At 31.8% G+C, this 18,950-nt stretch overlaps 1 protein-coding gene and 1 pseudogene across 2 annotated transcripts; both read right to left on the bottom strand.

The window, feature by feature from the left end:
• Nucleotides 1-5,848: 5,848 nt before the first annotated feature.
• Nucleotides 5,849-9,208, bottom strand: LOC111382073 (annotated as a pseudogene).
• Nucleotides 9,209-10,273: 1,065 nt separating this feature from the next.
• LOC111382071 (thioredoxin-like protein AAED1, chloroplastic) lies at nt 10,274-15,336 on the bottom strand. Of its 2 annotated transcripts, XM_023005935.1 has the most exons (9): nt 14,993-15,336; nt 14,483-14,624; nt 14,331-14,376; nt 13,587-13,646; nt 13,177-13,213; nt 12,315-12,394; nt 11,892-11,983; nt 11,140-11,200; nt 10,274-10,573 (listed from the first exon to the last, which is right to left on the bottom strand). In XM_023005935.1, the coding sequence occupies exons 1-9, from the start codon at nt 15,201-15,203 to the stop codon at nt 10,505-10,507; spliced, it is 798 nt and encodes a 265-aa protein (XP_022861703.1). In that variant the 5' UTR covers nt 15,204-15,336; the 3' UTR covers nt 10,274-10,504. The 2 variants fall into 2 exon arrangements, with proteins under 2 accessions (XP_022861703.1, XP_022861705.1); XM_023005937.1 differs by lacking the exons at nt 10,274-10,573; nt 11,140-11,200; nt 11,892-11,983 and adding an exon at nt 11,990-12,084.
• Between the last annotated feature and the right edge of the window lie 3,614 nt (nt 15,337-18,950).

Consider the following 18,950-nt stretch of genomic DNA (forward strand, 5'->3'; position numbering starts at 1 on the left):
TAATAAACATTAGAATTATGGGTATTATTATCATTCACTAATAAATATATAATTTATAATACTCTCCAATTAACTACACATTACAAAATATCTACCTATTTAAAATCTTGTCAAGAAAATGTATAATTGTTCCCCTTGGTTGCAATATTTGAAAATTCTTGTTTTAAGTCATCGATGTCCTGTACGTCAGTGTTTACAATATTACAATTTTGGTGAAATATGTTTCACGTTGTATTGTTAAAGATTTCAAGCAATATTGTCATCATATATGATATTTATCAATCTTTGTTTGTCTTTAATCAAATGATGATTTGTTGAAAAATAAATTTCGTTATTGATCTATTCGTTTAACAAATAATTTGTAACATATAAGAATATTATTATAAAGTTAAATATTTTGTAAATCATGGGCATCATTACACTGACACTATTACGCAAAAAATACGCCTCATGAAAATCTTATTAAAAAATTATAATAAGGGAAAAATGGTACGTTATTTTTTTGAGTATGCTACAAAAATTGCTTCGTTAAAAATCTTGCCATGAAAATCTAGTGGGACAAAATCATGATCAATGAAAAAATAGTACAACATGTATTTACTTCTTCTCGTGATGATATTACTTGACTTATATACTTTGGACATAAAACTTTCCAATGATACTATTAAAACCATACAAAATGAGTTTACTGTAATTATATCTATTGTATGCATATCAAATTTTATGTATTGTCAAAATAACAAGATCGAGAGTTGTGATTGAATCCATCATAGTCTATTTATTCAAGTTTTTGAGAAATTCATTATGCTAAGCATTTTATATTGCATGTTATGACTTTTTTTTTAATTAATCTTGTATAAGTATACACTTTTATGTGTTCAGACTGTAAATTCAAACTAATAAATCAATTTTGCTGATAATTTCTTTTATTGATATGACTTAACGAATTTATTTTGATATTCTCGTCTTTTATAATAAAAAGCAACACTATATACAAAAGTGTTGTCGACAACTTTTTTCTTTTCGATTCCATTTCATTCCATAACCTTTTGAGATACCTCTACTTTCAATATCTCAAGTACTTAAACCTCTTCTAAAATTTTATAATTAGTTATTTCTACATATTCTTCAAATGTATACATTTTATAAATTGGATCATCTTCCTTACTTGCTTGTAGAAATATTGTTGATCTCTTTAATCAGTATATGCATTTTAAATAATTATCTTTCAAACTTTTAGTTCAAATTATTTTTTGCGAGGATTTAATTGCTATAAGGATGTATTTATATGTTATTTCCAGCTTCTTAATTCCTCTCTTAAAATTGAGATAATTGTTTAATTAATTTGACAATTAGCAAACCGCGTTATAAAATATCATTCGCTAGAGTTTGAGACAATTTATAAAGGTTCCAACAAAACTTGTACTTTCAGCATTCTTTAATATCCACGTTAGTGCACAATATCATTAGATAGAAAATATTATGCTTTGATCATAAGCCAATTATAATAGACAACTTGATATTGCCATCATGCGTGATAGCATTTCTTAAGTTTAAATTGAAAGTATTTTGTTTTCTATAGTAATGATTAGAAAATTAATAAAAAACATTTAACAAGCAATAGTATTCAACCACGTATCGATATCCCACTAGTAATTATTAAAATATTGAGATTTAAGCTCATTAGCATTAACAAAATACATGTATTGATTGTAAATTTTGGAAATTATAATCATACTTTAAAATTTAAATAGTAATTTCTCAAACTTCTAGTTTCAAACTCCTTGCAATCATATAGTAGATGTATCATAACTATTAAATACAAACAATATTTAGATGATCAACATGGAGGGTAATGAAACCCCATATATCACCTTAATTAATTTTTAAAAATATAAATAATTTAGTCCCTACTTAATTAGTGATGATTAACAATCAATTTTCAATAAATAGAACAAATATCATACAGAAATTTATTGGATTAAAAAATTTACTATTTCTTTGTTGAATGTCCACTGAAATCTCAATTTCATATAATTATTGACTAAGTCATTTCCGACTAGTCATACAGACAATAACACATTTAATAATTGAACTCCTGGTTTAGTATAATTTTTGTTTCAATTGTACTACACATTTTAAAAACTTAGTATGTTACTATTTAATTTAGTAGAGAAAAATTTCTACAATAGTAAAATTTCATTTTTCAACATAACGTAGTAGTGACTCTTCTATAATATCAAAACAATATTCTTTTGAAAATATTGATACATACTTTGTTATGACTACTAGTAAAAGAATGAAATTTCTCAGAAATATTATTACATTTAAATTAATCATAGCCCTTGTTTGGTTCCCATTAATTTCATAATGCATTTTCCTATTTCCTATTTTCAATCACAAATTTTTCAATAATATAATATCATACGTAAATTCAAAACTCTATTTATTTTTCTAACCACATGCTCTTTATCAAAATATTGTTCTAAATTGTATTTTGCGTAAAAATTGGGCTCAAACAAGCTTATAACATTTTTCTAAATATATTAATGTGTATAAAATTTTTGCTTTTTCAAAAACACAGTACAATATTTGTCAAGAATACTAATATATATTATTTTTGCTTTTTCTGGAGAAATATCAACAATCTTCTGAACTTTTGACATGCTTTTCAAGGTCAGATAATATTCTTTCTAGAACATTAATATAAGACGGATTGTGTTTCTTCTAAAACATTAAAACCATATCCATTTAGTACAAATACAATTTCTAGTTATGTTTTTCAAGATCACTAGTTAAATCAAAATATTTAACTAATATAAAACTTTATAAATAAATTATATAATATAAATAAAAAGACTTACTTGAATTTGAAAGATTCAGAAAATTTAGAATAGTTGGCAAATCTCATATTCTTAAAGAATGTAAATTTGAAATCTCATATTCTTAAAGAATGTAAATTTGAAATCTCATATTCTTAAAGAATGTAAATTTGAAATCTCATATTCTTAAAGAATGTAAATTTGAAATCTCATATTCTTAAAGAATGTAAATTTGAAATCTCATATTCTTAAAGAATGTAAATTTGAAATCTCATATTCTTAAAGAATGTAGCTATTTTTTATTTTCAAATGAACTGTTAGCTTTTGATAGGATCATTAAATTTGAAGAACAATGAGTTGTGAATGTCTTGTCTAAATTTCATGACGATTGGACCACGAAATACTGAGATATTAACATTTTTATTATTCGCACAAATTGTCTAGATTATATAAATTTCTGCACTGTTGTTACAAAATAATAATACAATTCTTTCATAGTATATAAAATCACCATAGGGTAAATGAACTTTGAGTTTGTGATGATGTTTGATTCAATTATTCTATGAATGTGTGTGCGTGTCAGTGCTTCTGGCCAGATGTGAAAGAAATTTTGCAAAGATACGCTATATTTTTTCTTACATCATCTCAATGTAGTATCCATTGTAGTTGATATTTTAAAAACTAAGTAAATTTCTTCTAAATTTGCTAAAATAAAGTGTATTATCAATATATAATTTTCTATTATTTGATAAAATAATACAAACTATTCGGAGCGTTCAACGATATTCGATGTACATGATATTATATTAATATTATTTTCTACTAATGTTAAGTGTGAGTAGATGCAATATCAACTAAACACGAATCTTGACAATTCATCATGAATTTATAAATATGACAAAATAATTATTTTGAAAGGTATGATTAACTATCAAGTTTAGTGATATTCACATATTGAATAACTATTCAATCAAACAAAAAATATAGTTAATTCTCGAAAATATGATAAATTATAATGTAAGCATGTAAGAATCAATGTCCAAATGATATGAGTAGTATATTTTTCTTCATGGATAAACACAAATTCATGAATTACACATATGGTATATTTTTCAAGACATGCAACTTCGAGAGCACCTATATTTTACTATTACTTTTTCAAGTGGAATATTTCAATATTCCAATATTGAAATTTTAATGTCATATACTTTAGGAACAATAACAAATTTTATTTATAATAAAATTATATAAAAATTTACTCTTTAGGAGCAAAACCATAATTTATATTATATTTTACTCAGTCATACTATTCGGGAGCAAGTAAAATCTAAGTAGAACATCAATAATAATGTGCTGCTCTAGGAACAACAAAATAATATAAATTTGATATTCATTTTCAAGCAATGCTACAAGATTCTTTTGGAATATTGATTTAGATTATTTTCTTTCAAAAAAAAAAAAATACAATTACTGAAATATTGAACCAAAAAATACATTTAAGCGAATATTTATCTATCATATATTGCTATAGTTAAATCGATATAATTAAATCAAATAATTATACTGCTTTGCTGTACAATTCAAAGTTCAGAGAATACTATCTTTTTCTTTGAACAGAGAAGAAGAGTTTATTTGTGAACACTATTGGCTAGAACTTCATGTTGATAACGTGCTAGAATCGATATATTGATATATTTATCTATCATATGTTGGCATAGTCAAATCTATACAATTAGATTGAATAATTATATCTCGTTATTGTACAATTTTAAGTTAAAAGAATACTAACTTTTTTTCGAGCACAGAAAAAGAGTTCATTTGAAAACTCAATTGACTAAAACTTCCTATTGACAACGTATTAAAAAATAAAGAAAATAAAGTAGAGAATTTAATATGCTTGTGTATATTTTATTGAGAATCAGAATCCAATATTTAAAAGGGATAACTTAGGATACAATGATAATAAAAATTGGGAATTATCATTCATTAATAATTATATAATTTAGTACAAAAAGAAAATAGAAAAAATGTTAAAAAGAGTCTAGCTTTAGAATTTTGAAATGAGTTGGCTCATGGACGAGCGAGCACAAACCAGCTCAACTCAATCCATTAACATCTGCAGGCGTGACTCTCACCTTTGCCGACTAGAAATTCCCATATTTGTATTGTTAAAAATAACAAATTCTCATTTTCCAACCATCTGAACCTTTAGACGTAGATGCCAATGCAATCTAATTTCTATTTGCGATTGCAAATTTTATTTCACTTGTTGATTCGTGATTTTTGATCGAAGATGGTGCGACAAGAAGCAAGACGTCAGATGTTAGGGTAACAGGGGTGCATGGAGTAACAAGTTATAATTTTAAACAGTAACACATAAAATAAACTGCAATTTAAATTAAGAAAACTATAAATTGGAGCAAGATTTAATTAATTGACATAGAATGCAAGTTACAATTATTGTACTTCATTAACACAGAATTTCTACTAATACTTGATTCATCAGATTTTGCAACTTGATCCCCAATGGTTTCCCCACATAATATTGTAGGCCATAGATTGACCATGTAGGTCTTCATTACTTCCAAGTATACTTCTCAGTTCTCACAAACAACATCCAGTACCTTCGACTTTAACTATATTAAAAAGGCTAAAACAAAAATAATACATGGAAATCAAGAAACCTTAATAACCAAGCCTTGGACATCAGATAATACAGACTTGCGACGAAAATTACATACAACTCACCCAGTGCATCAAACACATTATAAAAACACTAAAAGCTATTCGTCAATCGTAAGTGTCATTATTTTGATGCTAGCAAAAATCCCAAGCAAATGTTAAGGTACGAATCGCAGATAAGAAAAATGAAGGAAAAGCCACAACAAGAAGAAAAGATGCAGAGCATACAAAATTTACATAGCAAACAATGAAGAATACAAGGTGCAAAACTTATTGATAGGAATTCAGCATACTGCTAAAACTGCCAAGGGAAATGATGCAACCAAAGATGAAAACTCAATTGCTTACATGTGAAATACTAATAAATATCCATTGATGTCCAGTATCCTTGATGTAAATGATTAAACCATAACCAACCAGAAACTTGGACACAAAAAAATGGGCAGAAGAAAACTGAAATATTAAACCAAGCAAGTTATTGGTGCACTTCTCTCCCACATGATTCATGACTTAAAAATCCAAAGCAACAAAGACTGTAAATCAGACAAATTAAAAAAATTGATTCTAATATACTTTAAAACAGAATCACTGATAAACACCCAAGCATTTTGAGAAGTTCTCGAATTCAGTGTAATCGCTATCTGAGATCATTGTCTTGTACCATGTCTTGCTGGCAGCTTTGATAGCTGAAGCCTCCTCCTGAAAAAGACAACAATAGGGATAATGCAAAGGGATTAAAAAAAAAATTCTTCAGGACATGGAAAAATATCTAAACAGAAACATAACACTAACAATTGGGGGAAAATTCAAAGGAAATAAAATTTTTAAAATTACTTTACGATAAAGGGAACAATCATTTAAACGAAAAATTAGGAAAAAGACAAGTTAAGACCAAATATATAAAGAATTGTAACAGGACAACAAACTTTGACAGACAGAATGTTTAATATCAAATTCAACAGTGAACTTTACACAATTCCCGACAACACCAAGGCAAGTATAGATGCACTGTGGAAATAAGAAAAAAGGTGAATTGGCTATTCCAACAATACCTTCGAGCGTCAATTCATTTGAAGTTTGAATACAAATACAAGTGCACAATACATGTCTCTATCTCAGACTATTGCCACTCTCTAGAGCAAAGGCATCACATTCAGGCATGACCAGAAAAAAAAAATCTTGAATGAGCAAATTAATGATTTTCAGTCATATCCACGTCAACGATCAGTAGAGGTCAGGACTGGTCAAGCACTCTTAACATAAATAAACTAGACCGTATAAATTCTGTATGGTCAAAAGGCAAAGCTATCTCAATACGTGGTAACAAAGCAAAAGGTCCAATTTGTTGCAAGCAATCCGACTAAGCTTGCACCACAAACCGAATTCCAATCAGTGAACAGCTTTGACACGCATCCTACTGACCTATTTGAGTATTGTACTAACAGTCAATCACAGAAATAAATGGCATAATTGATCATTGACTATGAAAATGAACATCATCAACACCACAATAATTTCCATGATAAAGAAACAGGGATAGAGTCATCAATCATTATTGTTTGAAATGTAAAGATATCAGATTAAAGAAATATAAAAACATAAAAAATACAAGATTAGGTGCGACAAGTTAGAATTTATAGACCAATAAAAAGCCACGAATAACCAGATAAAAATTAGCAATACCTTAGTTATCTGCTTCCTCTTCTTGTCTAGCTTCTCCTGTTTAGCCTTAACACGCCGTGCCTCAGCCAAGAGAGCCATCCTCCTTGCAGCCTTGGCATATGGGTTAAGCTTCAGCATTACGTTCAGATTCTTTAGCGGGTTCTTTTTCAATGGCGCTTTCTTGATCTCCTTCTTGATCGGCTTCACCACGGACCGCACCTCGTCAGAGTTGATGATCCTAGCCAGGTCAGCATTCACCATCTTAGCCCGAGGTAGCACATACCCCTTCTTCTTCTTGGATGGTTTGTCAAATGTCCCATAAACTTCATCCAATTTCTTGAATGCTGACTTTGTCCAAACAATAAATCTCCCTAGATGACCACCTGGTGCAAGCTTTGTTGAAAAATAATAAGCAAATAATAGTGTTACTGTAATTTATATTTGGGCAGAGTAATGACGTTTAGATGGTTTTGAACGGTCGAGGCAAGAGTTCGACTCTTTCTCCTTAAAACGATAATGCCCCACACTGGTACTAACGGTATTACAGCACTCGTTTCCCAAGATACAACAACCTCGTCTTGTAATAGTAGTACTCCAAATTACAAGACCCGATGAACCCGTAAAGTTTAGATCTCTCCACACGCTGGATGAGTGAAATGCACGAAAAGTAATTTTCGAGAATTGAATTATAAGAACAGAAACTATGCAGGGAGAAAGGGATAATTTCGGGAGAGTAGAAAATCAATTCTGATTTTTGGAATGAATAAAAATCGGGGTATGGGGGCCTATTTATAGATGTTGAAAGGTTGTGTCCCAACAGACCCAAACCCAAATCCCAAACTTGAGCTATATAAGGTGGTTTATGTTCTTCTAGTTTTCCTATGTGGGATTTGTATTTTTCAATTTTCCACCTATTTTATTTCAACATCAAGTGGACATCTTTTGGCCTTAATTTTTCATTCACCCTAAATTGGTTTTGAGAAAATAAATATACCATATTAATTTACTCATGGAGTAGAACACATTCGACCAAAAAAATCTTATTTCCGATTAACGGGACCCACTAAATTAATTGGTCAAAAGTTGGTCAAACCAACTAATTAAAACCAATTTTTCCAACAAGCTTCAGTAGGTTGAGGCGCGAAACATGAGCAACCTCAACTCCAGGGATATTACGGAAGGCCTTCACTAGCTTTGCACCCTCTGTACCATATACAATAAGAGGGCCTTTCCTGGAAACGTATCTGTGGTTCCACATTTTACTCTTTCCAGGGCGGATTGCGACATTATCCTTGGCCTTTTGAGCATCAGGGTATGCTCCGATTTGCTTAAGAGTTTTAATAGCAACATTTGTTTTTTCAATAGCCTCAGCAGAATCTGACACAACAAGAGACAGCTCAGGAACTTCCTTGATGCGCTGTCCACGAGCTAGAACAAGGGATGGAACAGCAGATGCTGCAATAGCGGAAACTACTGCGTGGCGCTTTTGTGTGACGTTTACGACTTTGTGCCAGCGGCGCCAGATCTTGGTGGGGGCGAAAATACAACCACCAAGACACATGTTGCCAAAGGAACCCTGTCCAGCACGTTAGGTCCCACCGCCAGGCACCCTTGGGATATGGGATATAGCGCATTCGGTTTCCCATGACTCGGTGGAGGTCTGGTGTCCGGCCTCCTTGGACACGGCGTAACGCTGGCGGGCATTCTTGGAAATTTGGCCGTGCACAAATGTCACATGGTCAGGGCGGATCGTCGCCTTCATCACGTCAGGAAGTGGCATGGAGTTGGCTGCGGAGCCTCAGTCGGTGGCCATGTCATTTTCTAGGGATTGGACGATGACGAGAGGAGCCGTGGCCATCGCAGAGCAACGAAGGTTTTGCTGGGTTGACGAGGGCACGGAGAGAGGGTGCTACGGTTTTTTGGGTAGAGAGTGACTACTAGGGTTTGAATCATGCTATATATAGTTAGACTGTGAAATGACAATTACGTACTGAGTACCACTGCTGAGGTTTTTTAAGGCATTTCGCAAACGGGCTTATGGTCTGGGCTTAATGGGCATTGAGAAAAATAGATAGAGAAAATTTCTCCAATCCCTTTCGAGTTAATTGTCACAATGGTCACTGAACTGAACTTTGCATGTGTTTTTGATTGCTCACTGAAATTTAAAATATAGAATTTTGTCCACTAAACTTATTCAAACATTGAATGTTACTCATTAACATAACATTAGTTACAAACCTTTAGTGGAATTAGTGACGTGACTAAGAAATGCATATTTAACGTCCACCGCACCATTAATAAATTGTTGCATCTTCGATTGCTCACTGAATTTTGAAAAATATCTTTTATTGCTTATTGAACTTTTAAGCAGTCGAATTTTTGCCACTAAAAATTTAAAAAGCGTCTTTAATTGCTCATTAAACATTGATAACGTCTTCAATTGCTCGCTAAATTTTACAAAAGTCTTTGATTGCTCACTGAAGCTCAAGGTTATCGAATTTTAGCCATTGAACTTATAAAAAATGACATCGGTTTGTTGCTCATTAAAAAATGTGTCCGCAAGTGCACATATCACATAAAAAATAATAAAATGGACAAATGAGTTTGGGATGTCGATCCCACAAAAAAGTATTATTCAATTATGAAATAGTTAAATTTAATTTTAACTTATTTTTGTAGAGTTTTAAACTATTTTCATTATTTGAAAAACTCAAATTTATTGTTTATTTCATTGATAAAATTAAAGATTTTTATATATTCAATTTTTATTAATTTTTTTACGTTTGCATATTGATAATTCTATTTTAAAGAATTTCATAAATATAATTTTCGTTTTTTCTTCAACCAACCAATTAACCTTACATAATTTTGACCTTCACCAAAAAGTGGAGCCTTAGACTATTGCTTACTGTTTCTATTTCACTTCGCACTCAATTGCAAAAAATAAACTTGACTCCTTGTTGGTTACAAGAGTTTCAGCGAGAACTATCCTACTGAACGACATGTCTGAAGTGGCTTTGAGTCAGATATTTGATTTAGTATTGGCAATAGCTGGGCGAAAGTCTCCATGAGCTTTACAATGACAGGTGTGTACACATACTTAGTTCTTGGACGAATTAAAATACTGCCTTTTCCATTTTAGTTTTAACTTCTTCAATACAACTTATAATTACTTTTCTATTGATTTACACGAGAACCAAAACTCAAAGGAGAACAGAGAAAACTATTCAGACACTATACATTATAATACATATTAATATCTGTCCTCTCCTTATTATGTAAATTGTAAGTAAGAACAAACACTAGTAAAAACTTCGTCGGGGACAAGATTTAAATCATCAGTTGCCTTGCAAGCAACACGCCTTCAAGATATCTTTTATGTCCGGATCATCCCCTGCTTCTTTGTCCTATGTAGTGTAGACAAGTTCAGAGTGTTAGATGAAATATAAACATTTTCCCAGTAGTACAAGTGCCTAAATTTACAAGGATTTCCACTATCTGAATGCTCGGATGGCAATTCGTAAGGGAAGTTATTGGGTGAACAAGACCATTTTTTCTTTTTAAATTCTATGCCACTATTTGATAGAGATTTTTTTTGGACAATGTTTGGTTAAAATGTAGGAAAAGTTATGGGCCACGTGTAAAATTATTTTATCGAAAGAATGTGTGGTTAAAGACAAGTTTGAAAATAAAATGAATTTTGGGATAATGAAGGCCAAACAGGGAATTATGCCATCTAGTACAAATTCTGTAAAATCCATTTTTCGTCAAACTCATTTTCAACTACACATTTTTCTAAAAATATAATTTTGCACGTGGACCTATAATTTTTTGCTACTTTTTAACTACATATTCTTCGAAGAAATCAATGTTCACAAAATCTATATCAAACATGACCATCTTGTTATGTCAATTTAACACATTAAAATATTTGAGCAATACATGCCAACATCAAGGGAGAATAAAGACTAACCCTGTGGATATATGAGATATTATTTTTACCAGGACCTGCAACAATCACTCCACCTTGCTGCCTGAGAACATATACAAAGTCAGCCAAGATTTGCACCAAAATCCAAATAATTATATTTTATACATAGCAAGATGCTAGATCAAACAAGTATTGATAATGTCTTGAACCCACTTTCATTCAGTAATCATAGATTCAACCCCGAACAGCCCTTGCAGGATGGTTTTCAAAGAAAAGAAATGTTCACCTTATCTTTATATTCCCAGCGAGGAAGAAATTAAAGAATTATCTAGTAAAATAATAGCAATTACAGGGCAGTTCTTAAGGTCCTACTGGACAAGCTTAAGTAGCATTCAAGTTTACGCTATTTGTATTTCATTTCTCATCTTATCATTCTATGTTTGTTCATCAGGCATTCAGTTTACAAGAGAATGAGATAATTTACAAATTACCTCATGTACAACAAGTTCATCTTTCCCAATGTTAGTAAAATTCGAGTAAAGTGATTTGAAAACCATCAACTTTGGGAAAAATGAATGCTAGAGAAGCTTATTTGCCACATCGTTTAAGAGACTCTTAAAGTTATCAAAAGAAGCTTGATTTATGGTCATAGTAGGACAACCTACCACGTCCATCCATCAGTTGTTTGAGAACATGTTTTAAAATATGAGATTCTCTGTCTAACCAATAATTAAGTTATCAGCACCTAGTGAGTATCGTACTGAAACTACACGTAGATTAGGAAATTAACGCACCAGCCACCTCTTGTTCTGGTGTCCTTTTCAAAGGAAAGCTCCCAGTCTTGTCGGTATCCTTCCATGTATGCTTGTATTATTTTCAGACCTGCCTGGTATAATATTTGAAAGATTTCTAGAGTGAGAATCTGAGGAAAGTTGAACAACCTACATGCAGCTTCAAGAAGTAGCAGAGCTTGTATGGCCAGGGATACTAAAGAAACATGGAAAAGATCTTAGCATATGATTGACAAGTGTTTATAGACTATTTATAAACGGTTAAAAAGGGTTAGACCAATATTTATCCACACATTTTGTGGGATCCACAAGTACCATTCATTTATTCACCACTTATTTCTATTTTATTTATAAACAAAACCGTTCACAAACACTTCCCAAACAAGCTTTTAGTCATGGATACAGGAATTCAGAGGATTGCCCTACCCCAGGTGTAAATGTGGTGGAAACACCGGACACAAATCTCAATGCCTCATATGATGAATAGCTTGGATCTGCATATACTTCTGAAACAAGCATTAAGCACAGATTAAAAGTTGTAACAAAGTGTTCAGATAACTCTGCATTTTGTACCAATGAGAACAAATTGGTGGGAGGTGCTAGTGAAACTATGACCTATCTAACAAGGATTTTGAACATGGAGGTGAAACACCATCGTTGCTAACTAGTTCAATCATATTTCAACATAAGCTACAAAAGAAACATTAAAAAAAAAATAAAAAAAAATCACACGAAACCATTAAAATTAAATATGAAAACCAAAAAAGCACAAGTCCAGCCATCTTGTGAAGGCTAGCTTAGTACATGATTTAGGGGGAACTCATTAATTATAGAAATTAAAACTTATGGAGAACCCATTAATTATGGAGCGCATGAAGACATGAATAGTAAAAACAACAAAAATACATCTCCAGCATTTCGTGAAGACCAGCTTAGTAAAAGATATTATGGGGAACTCATTATGGAAGAATATCTTTGAAATTAGTATTCAGATAATACAAAAAAGAAAAATGAATTTCTGTTTCCTTTAGCGACAACATAATAGTGAGCATGAAATTGGCTATGACACTACAGGCAACTACACATTCTTTTTTAAAATTTTAAGATAATATATGTTGCTAAATGAGATATAGGTACAAAAGGAGGAGTGGAAAAGAAAGCAATTTGTGGCAATAGTTTCGAGAGTACGACAGTTTCTAACTCCTATATAACTTAACTTAGTTCGAAGTTGTCACTTGTCAGTTCTAAAATATAAAATCATTAGAATTCACCTCTCTTAGAAACTCACCCCCTTCGAATTTTGTTTGGTTGGAGAACGCTCTTGCCTGGAAAAAGCAAAAGATAACTAGTTAGACCTCTAACTAAACATCCACATAACATTATCTGAAAAGAAAAAAGCAGTCAAACAGGATGGGCAAGCAAGATATAAACAAAAAATCTATAGGCAAGGTTTATCAATCAACAATTTTATTATTTGAATAAAGACAGAACTCTTCTTTATGTACGGCACACAGACAGAACAAGCACAAAGCTCCCCATATTTGGAGCGCAAGAAATTGACTTGCAAATAAATTTTCAACGATGTTTATAGATGACAGAGAAACCAGAAAATATTAATGTCATATCATTTCTTAAGAGCCATTTGCATGTTCTATTATCCACCTACGACCCAAAGTCAGGAGTTTCATCATTACATACCTGATCAACACTGCCCGGTCCAATTAACACGAGTGCCACACCAGCTGCATCCATCTTATCCTGTCAATAAAGATAAGGTATGGAACTGTCTGTAACAATCAATATAATTACACTGAAAATTTAATTCAACTAGATAGATTGACAGTCACAGAGAAGTGTAGTGATTAAAGCAACAAAAGATATCATCAGCAAATATAGAAGCTTGGTTGTTGAGGATCTTCTCATGGTTCATTGTACATTTGACAAGGTAAATAAAAATCATTATAACAACTTTTTTTTGGTGCAAATAAATGAGGTTTTTCTTTCTTGGTTTAGAACTTAGATAATTAATGATTAATTTCTTGTACGGTTTGCCACTAAAAGTAGACCACAGGAGACGGATAGGGCAACATTTCCCCAGCTAACTGTGTCTCTAGTGTTCTCAAATTACATGAAAAAATTCAATTGATCTAATTTCTAGAAGCTTGGCCCCCTCTAATAAATATTTAATATTTTTCTAGACATACGTTTGTGTGATTCTCCTAGCTTGGCTATTTAAATATACTAATGATGGTAATAGAATTGTGGAAAACAGCAGATTAAAAATATAACAACATGGCATTAACAGACCCAAACAAGTAAATTTTATCATTTTCATGAAATTTAGAGACAAGTTTCACCAGTATGGAAGTCTTTTTCTTTTTCCCCTCAAAAGACCTTTGTACCAGTAACAAAACAGCTTCTTCGCAGGATAAAAATTGTTACCTTCTCTGCTGCAAGATAATCAGCCCTTTTCCTACAAAGAACACACCTGCAGCAGTAAAAGTGATGGCATATGAAAATTTACACAAGACAGATGTTTCTAGAGGCTTTAATTAGCAACAGAAGCATCAACCTTGATGCTGATAGATAATTACCCAAAATGACGGGCAAATGCAACCACAGCTTTCCTATTTTTCCATAAATTGGAAATGGGAATTCCATTTCCATTCAAGTCGAACACTTGCACCGTATCCAGCAAATTTGTAGTATCCTCACTCACCGTAGCCGTCTTACTTCCTGCTATACAGTTTCATTTGTAACCATAAGGGGCATTTTGGGTACCAGAGTAGTCTGAATAAGAAATTAACTATAAAATTATAGTGGATAGTAGTAGGCATATCGTAATATGGTTGATTAACGTAAATCAAAGCCTTTCAGTTTCAGATGAGTTGGTTCAATCAATTGGATAGAGGGCCTCAGTTCAAGTATCAGCTTAAGGTTTTACAGTAGTAAATGAGGTTCAAGTTCAACACTACTAATCTGCAACCCTAGAGTTTCCTTTCCATTTCCCCCCAATTATCCTACTTAAAATTACAATCGATATTAAGCAAGGAACGAAATATACACGCAAAAAATAAAAAGGAAAAAGAGAAGATGAAGCTTGCCCGAAGAGCTGGACGTGGCAAAGGGTGAAAGGAGTCGCTTAGAAGGTGAATGAATGAAGTTTGAATTGCTTTGTAGATGAGGAAAGTCGAGATAGTAATTAAATTTTGGCGATGGCTTTGATACTATATAGTGAGATGAAGGTCGAATAAAGACTTTTCTGGTGGGTAGAACGGTGCCGTACGGTGTGGTTGCAGAGAGGGAGATCGCCATTATCGTCAATTCTAAGCTTGATTAGGGGAGAGTGCGGGCGACCGTTGGAATTCTCACTAGGCTACACGTGGCTCATTTATATGACCAAGTTTCTCTTCTTGTGACGGCTTAGAGCATCTCCCAAATGACATGCTCTTCAAATTTGAAGAAAAATACTAAGCGCCCGTTTGGCCACGTTACGTATCATCAAATTAAAGTAAATTTTTATTTTTTTTATTTTTTAACTACACAATCTTTAATAAAATAATATTATACATAAATAAAAAAAATTTCATTCTTTTAAAACCATCTAATTTTCAAAAACGACAATGTTCCCCCTATTATAATTAAAATTAATGGAAGCCAAAGGGGGGCTAAATGTACACTTAACCTCGTTTGCCCCCCCCCCCCCCCCCCCCCCCCCCCCCTCTTTTTTGGAAATGAAAATGGGAGAATAGTTTTTTTTTGAAAAATGAACGGTTGAAAAAGAACGAAATTTTTTTGAATTACATGTAATATTATTTTATTAAAGATTGTGTGCTAGAAAATACGTGAGAGGATAATGAAATGAAATTTAATAGAAGCAAACGGGACTTTAGTTTTACAAACCTCGCCAACCATGGTATACACCACAACTAGCATTTCTCTTAATTTAAGGGATTTTTTCATGTACACCGAGCCTTACAGTCCCTCGCATAGGGGTAGGGCTCTTGCATTAATTGGGCGTGGACCCCTCCTCTCATGCGAGGGGAGTACATGAGGGAGTGTGTACAAGGGGTTTTATTCTTATCTTAAAGAGCTAATAATTCTTACAATTATGTTTCTAGAGATTTTTAAATTAATATTTTAATTTATAGAGTTTAAAAATCCCAATTCACTCTCTATAATTAAAAGTATTTATAAAGTATTTCAATTTTCAATATAGAAAAATAATAAATATTTTTTGAGAGTAGTAAACTTAAGTGTTAAATATAAAGAATTTGTTGAAATACTTTAAAAATTTTACTTTTTAAATTTATAGATGCTCTTTAAATAATAGAATATGCTTTTAGAAAGTAAAAAGTTTCTCAAAAATGTTCTTACTATTACAAGTTTCTTCTGGGAAAAACCAAAATATATTATAGACTACTAAAAGTAGTTTTCAAAAACGTTAAGACCGATAAAAATTTAGATTAAATTTTAATTTAAGTTAAAATTAACCATTAATTTTAACCACATATTTTATAAGATTTACAACTTTTTTCAATCACACGTTTTATCAACTTTTATCAAAATTTACATAAAATTTAATTTTATTTCCCACCATATATAGGCTAAAGTGTTGTGCTACTCAAACAGGGACTTTTGATAGGTCCTGTGACGAGTTGAGTTGTGATATGAAATTTGAATTTTAAGGACCTGTTTAAGAGCGATTTTTCCTTTTAAAAAATTAATTTTTTGATCATTATTTCACTATTTCAGTCTTCATATTTGACTTCTTCTCTCACAGATGGACCCCACTTTTCTCCTAACGGTTAAAAAATCAATTTTCAAAATCACTCCCAAACACACTCTAAATCAAGGCTGCAGGGGTTGTCCCAGCCACCGTCTGGTAGTAGCCCTCTAGGCTAAAACTCACTATCATATTTCAATTTCTCAAATAAAAATAGGAAGTTGTCATAATTTTCACAATTCTTTTTTAATTTTCTATTTTTGTTAAAAAGAAAAAAAATATTAGGCTCCCCTTTGAAAACTCGAATAACTGCATTTTCGATAGCGAATAACAAGATCCCTCAAGTTGTCCCAATGGGGAGCCGCCATCACATTGACCGCCCCACCAAATTTTTCTCAACCAATATGTCCCATCAAATTTTTAGTTCAACTGGATCGACGACTCATCTTTAAGGGCTTGTTTGTACCCGTTTTAATTTTAAAAAAAATGTATTATGAAATAGTAATTGACGATTTGTGTGTTTAAAAAAAGAATTTTTTTTTGATTTATATGTAATATTATTTTAATAAAAAATGTGTGATTAAAAATGAATATTGTAAAAAAAATAATGTGGTAAAATGTGGTAAAATTATTGGTAAACAAGGGCTAAATGTGCTTTGACCCTTATTACTACTAGAATCGTGCTATACGTACATAATCATTTACACAATTGTTTAAACCCCACTCACATTATCAAGCATTATTAAGAGCCTGTTTAGGAGTGATTATGAAAATTGATTTTTTGATCGTTAAGAGAAAAATGAGGTCCACCTATGAGAGAAGAAGTCAAATATGACGACTGGAATAATGAAATAACGGTCAAAAAATCAATTTTTTGGTGCAAAAATGGGGCCCAAACAGACTCTAAATACACACGGGGCCCGTGTGTTTGTGAGGGGGGGACACGGTTCGGTAACCCCCTCCAGTACATATGGTTTTATCCTTACTATTATTAGTTTGAAAATGCAAGTTCCTATTTAACTAAGAGGTTGTTTCGTATATATTAAAATTAAATTTTTAATTGATTGTGATAGATATTNGGGACTTTTGATAGGTCCTGTGACGAGTTGAGTTGTGATATGAAATTTGAATTTTAAGGACCTGTTTAAGAGCGATTTTTCCTCTTAAAAAATTAATTTTTTGATCATTATTTCACTATTTCAGTCTTCATATTTGACTTCTTCTCTCACAGATGGACCCCACTTTTCTCCTAACGGTTAAAAAATCAATTTTCAAAATCACTCTCAAACACACTCTAAATCAAGGCTGCAGGGGTTGTCCCAGCCACCGTCTGGTAGTAGCCCTCTAGGCTAAAACTCACTATCATATTTCAATTTCTCAAATAAAAATAGGAAGTTGTCATAATTTTCACAATTCTTTTTTAATTTTCTATTTTTGTTAAAAAGAAAAAAAATATTAGGCTCCCCTTTGAAAACTCGAATAACTGCATTTTCGATAGCGAATAACAAGATCCCTCAAGTTGTCCCAATGGGGAGCCGCCATCACATTGACCGCCCCACCAAATTTTTCTCAACCAATATGTCCCATCAAATTTTTAGTTCAACTGGATCGACGACTCATCTTTAAGGGCTTGTTTGTACCCGTTTTAATTTTAAAAAAAATGTATTATGAAATAGTAATTGACGATTTGTGTGGTTAAAAAAAGAAATTTTTTTTGATTTATATGTAATATTATTTTAATAAAAAATGTGTGGTTAAAAATGAATATTGTAAAAAAAATAATGTGATAAAATGTGGTAAAATTATTGGTAAACAAGGGCTAAATGTGCTTTGACCCTTATTACTACTAGAATCGTGCTATACGTACATAATCATTTACACAATTGTTTAAACCCCACTCACATTATCAAGCATTATTAAGAGCCTGTTTAGGAGTGATTATGAGAATTGATTTTTTGATTGTTAAGAGAAAAATGAGGTCCACCTATGAGAGAAGAAGTCAAATATGACGACTAGAATAATGAAATAACGGTCAAAAAATCAATTTTTTGGTGCAAAAATGGGGCCCAAACAGACTCTAAATACACACGGGGCCCGTGTGTTTGTGAGGGGGGGACACAGTTCGGTAACCCCCTCCAGTACATATGGTTTTATCCTTACTATTATTATTTTGAAAATGCAAGTTCCTATTTAACTAAGAGGTTGTTTCGTATATATTAAAATTAAATTTTTAATTGATTGTGATAGATATTTTTGAAATGTGGTTAAAAGTTGCGGGATGTATGAAAAATATGATTTATATTAATTATTTAACTTTGACTTAAACTAAAGATTTT

The sequence above is a fragment of the Olea europaea genome, unplaced genomic scaffold (assembly GCF_002742605.1).
Source record: "Olea europaea var. sylvestris unplaced genomic scaffold, O_europaea_v1 scaffold2429, whole genome shotgun sequence".
NCBI classification, from domain to species: Eukaryota; Viridiplantae; Streptophyta; class Magnoliopsida; order Lamiales; family Oleaceae; genus Olea; species Olea europaea.